Source organism: Miscanthus floridulus, chromosome 11, assembly GCF_019320115.1.
Source record: "Miscanthus floridulus cultivar M001 chromosome 11, ASM1932011v1, whole genome shotgun sequence".
Classification (NCBI taxonomy): Eukaryota; Viridiplantae; Streptophyta; class Magnoliopsida; order Poales; family Poaceae; genus Miscanthus; species Miscanthus floridulus.
The window spans coordinates 99,323,580-99,326,813 of NC_089590.1; the positions used below are offsets into that span (position 1 = coordinate 99,323,580).

At 54.7% G+C, this 3,234-nt stretch overlaps 1 protein-coding gene across 1 annotated transcript; it reads right to left on the reverse strand.

Annotated features, from left to right (window-relative positions):
• Positions 1-868: 868 nt before the first annotated feature.
• Positions 869-2,180, reverse strand: LOC136494190 (probable CCR4-associated factor 1 homolog 11). Its single transcript, XM_066490346.1, has one exon. It carries the CDS (start codon positions 2,008-2,010, stop codon positions 1,021-1,023), a length of 990 nt encoding a protein of 329 aa, XP_066346443.1. The 5' UTR covers positions 2,011-2,180; the 3' UTR covers positions 869-1,020.
• Positions 2,181-3,234: the final 1,054 nt, after the last annotated feature.

A 3,234-nucleotide genomic window follows, 5' to 3' on the forward strand; every position in this document is an offset into this window, starting at 1 on the left:
CACAGAAGAAGCACTACCAGTGTTTCTTCTTGTTTGACTATCTTTTTGTTGTTGGTTAATTAACGGCGGAACATGGCAGTGTTCCAATTCTAATATACCCTATATTAGTCAAATTGTAGGTTGCTCGGAATAAACTAGCGGCGGCTGCGGCTTAACAATCAGAAACAGTACAGCAATTTCAAAATGCCGCTAGGTTTATTTCGATAATTGCGTGTACTAAATTATTATCACTGAAGCGATGCAGAATTGGTTCACCCTGCCTGTTGCGTGGACTGCTCGCCAAAGCAGCCGATTGGCGACCAAATAATAACTATAATAGCGTTTGTTACTCTTCAGTCTTTCGTGCTCTGCCGAGCCGAGGTCGCTGTCTCTGAACAGAAACGGCGAATAATCAGAATCAACCAATTCTACTGACCCGAACCAAACCAACCAATGTGAGGTCGTCGATCCACTAGTGCACAGCACAATGCAGTGTCCCTGCCCGGCCGCTCTCCTCTTCGTTCAGATCATCGATCATGGCCGCCACTCACAATCACCATCACAAGTTCACAACGGACAAGGTCGCTTCGGTGGTCTGTTCAAAAAACAAACAACAAAAGGTCGCTTCGGTGCGTTGACGCTGCGGCTGCTGCTGCTGTGGTCGTCGTACGCGCTTCAGCTCGCAACTTGTTTGTTTGCGACAGTGAAAGCGGCAAACGGTAGTGGGATTCCTCAAATGGCACGCGTGCGTTCAAGTTCAAATTCAAATTCAAATTCAAACCTCCAACTGCTCAGCGGAGTGGTTGGTGGGAGGCCGGGGTTCACTTTGTTCCCTGTATCGGCGGTCACAGTTCAAACGACAAGTCCTTTCAAATCCAATCTGGAATCCATCCAGCGAGCGATCCGTTTCAATTTCAAGAATTTAACCAATCAAAGAACTGTTCTTTGTTTCTTTTTATGTTATTTCCCCCAAATTCTCAGTTTGGGAGGTTCTGTACTGTACATGATGAAAGAACATGAACAACTGAACAAGCTATTATCTCAGCAGCGCAGCGCGCACTTGGCGTCGCCGCCGTCGCGGAGCTCGAGGCCGTAGAGCACGCCGGCGCACACGTCCAGGCTGCCTTCCTTGGGGAAGTAGAGCCTAGCCATCTCCCGGAAGGTGTCCCACGTGAGCACGCTGTCGGACGCGGCCTGGTGTCCCCGTCCGGCGGCGCGGCGCACCCGCAGGGCACCGGCGACGCGCTCGAGCCCGCCGAGCAGCGCGACCTCGCCGTACGAGTCGCAGGCGACCCTGGCCATGTGCTTGACGTCGTACACGGCGGCGCCGAAGTACACCCTGACGTACCGCAGGAACTCCGGGAGCGCGCGCGGCAGCTTCCGGCCCATGAGCACCTTGACGAGGTAGGCGAAGTCGTAGGCGGAGCAGAAGGTGACCCACGCCACGTCGGGGTTGCAGACGAGCCCCGACGACATGAGCAGCGCGGCGAAGGCGCGCGCGCTGACTCCCCGGGCGCGGTGCGCGGCGAGGTCGACGCCGCTGGCGGCGAGCAGGCGGACGGAGTCCGGCGCGTGGCGGTGCACGCGCGGGTCGAACTCGCGGAGGTTGATCTGGAACGCGAGCGCCGGCGGGGACGACGGGGACGCCGCGAAGGCCAGCCCGACCTGGATCAGGTGCAGCGCGTCGACGTTGGACTTGAGGAGGGTGTAGCGCTGGGACGGGGTGAGCGTGGAGTGGTGGACGGAAGGGGGTGGGTGGTGGATCACGCCCGGGAACTCCGTGTCCATGGACACGTAGGGGAACCGCTCGATGGCCGCGCGGATTAGCTTGAATTCGCGCTCCACGTTGTCCGCCCATACCTCCCTGATCTCCAGCGGCTGCGGCGGCGGGTGGGGATGGGGATGGGGATGGGGCGGAGGCTGCTGCTGCTGGATGTAGTGGTGGTGGTATTGGTGGTGCTTCGGCTGGTACTGCTGATGGAGGTGCTTCGGCCTCCACCCGCCGGCTCCGCCCACCTCGACTGAAGGCATGTCGGCGTCGCTTGCTTAATTACTTGGATCTGATCCGATCGACCGGGGGTTGGATGACTGAGTCCAACTTGATTGCTGGATTTGCACCCCGGACGGGCAATTCGGAACCTCGGATGCTTCTGCTCGGTGAAGGAGGCGCGAAGGGTGTGGGAGCGATGGTGGTGGCGGCATGGTGGTCAGGGCAGCCGGGGTTTTATAGGATAGGGGAACGGGGGCAGACATCAGGAGGAGGAATCCGGCGGGCGCGTGGAGATCCGTGCGGCAAATGGGATCGACGGTGGGTGGACGCTGGGCTGGACACTGCACGCGTTTATGGCGTGCGGTGCGGGGAGAGAAAATTTGTTAATGATTGGGCGCGTCCCGACCACCAGCCATCGGAGCAGGAAGGAGGAACGAACCGCATCCGGCGGCCCCTATCCAGGCCAACTCCAAGCCAAGTGATTTGTTTTTGTTGGACGCACCTGGACTGGCTTGGTGTTATGTTCAACGCAGGCCGACTTGGTCTGCGGGGGGTTTTTTTTTTAAAAAAAAAGTCTGCTCATATCCTTTTCTGTCGTCGTCAATCGATGTTCAAAAAAAAAAATCTCCAACGGTGTTTTATGATTTTTTTTCCTTTTATAAAAAAACGCTATGTATGGTAGGAGTATCTGCTTAGCCTCTCCAATGGTGTTTTATGAATTTTCTTCCTTAAAAAACGGCGCCCCTTATGAATTTCCCCCCATAAAAAACGGCGCCATGTTCACTTAAATGGTAAATCATGGTACGTTGGTTTTTATTCTCACACCAAAACAATGTCAAAGCCACAGAAACCATCAGCAAAACAAGATTTGGATAGACGCTGAGGAAGGCAACATAGGTAAGGAATTTCACAAAAGAAAACGAATTTATGTCCCAGGCAAAGGCAATCGAGTGAGTCTAGTGCAGTGCACCTAGACCCGGAGTCCTGGTGAGCGGCGAATCTAGATTAAACTGCTGTCGGGGTCGCATAGATTCATGAACTTAATTTGATGGGGTCGTAGCTGGCCGGAATACGCGGGGTTCCACTGATTCGTACAAAGTTATCGGGGTCGCATGACCCCGACACATGCACTGTGGCTTCGCCGCTGGTCCTGGTGCTGACTGTTATAAAACATATCATCAATAGTTCGGACTCTTTCTCTCCGTCTTTCATGATCAATATAGTAGATGAAAGTAGAAGAATAAGTAGACACAAGATAGGGAGAC

Coding starts and splice junctions, on each gene's coding strand:
- LOC136494190 (XM_066490346.1), bottom strand. CDS start 2,010: ATGCCTTCAGTCGAGGTGGGCGGAGCCGGCGGGTGGAGGCCGAAGCAC.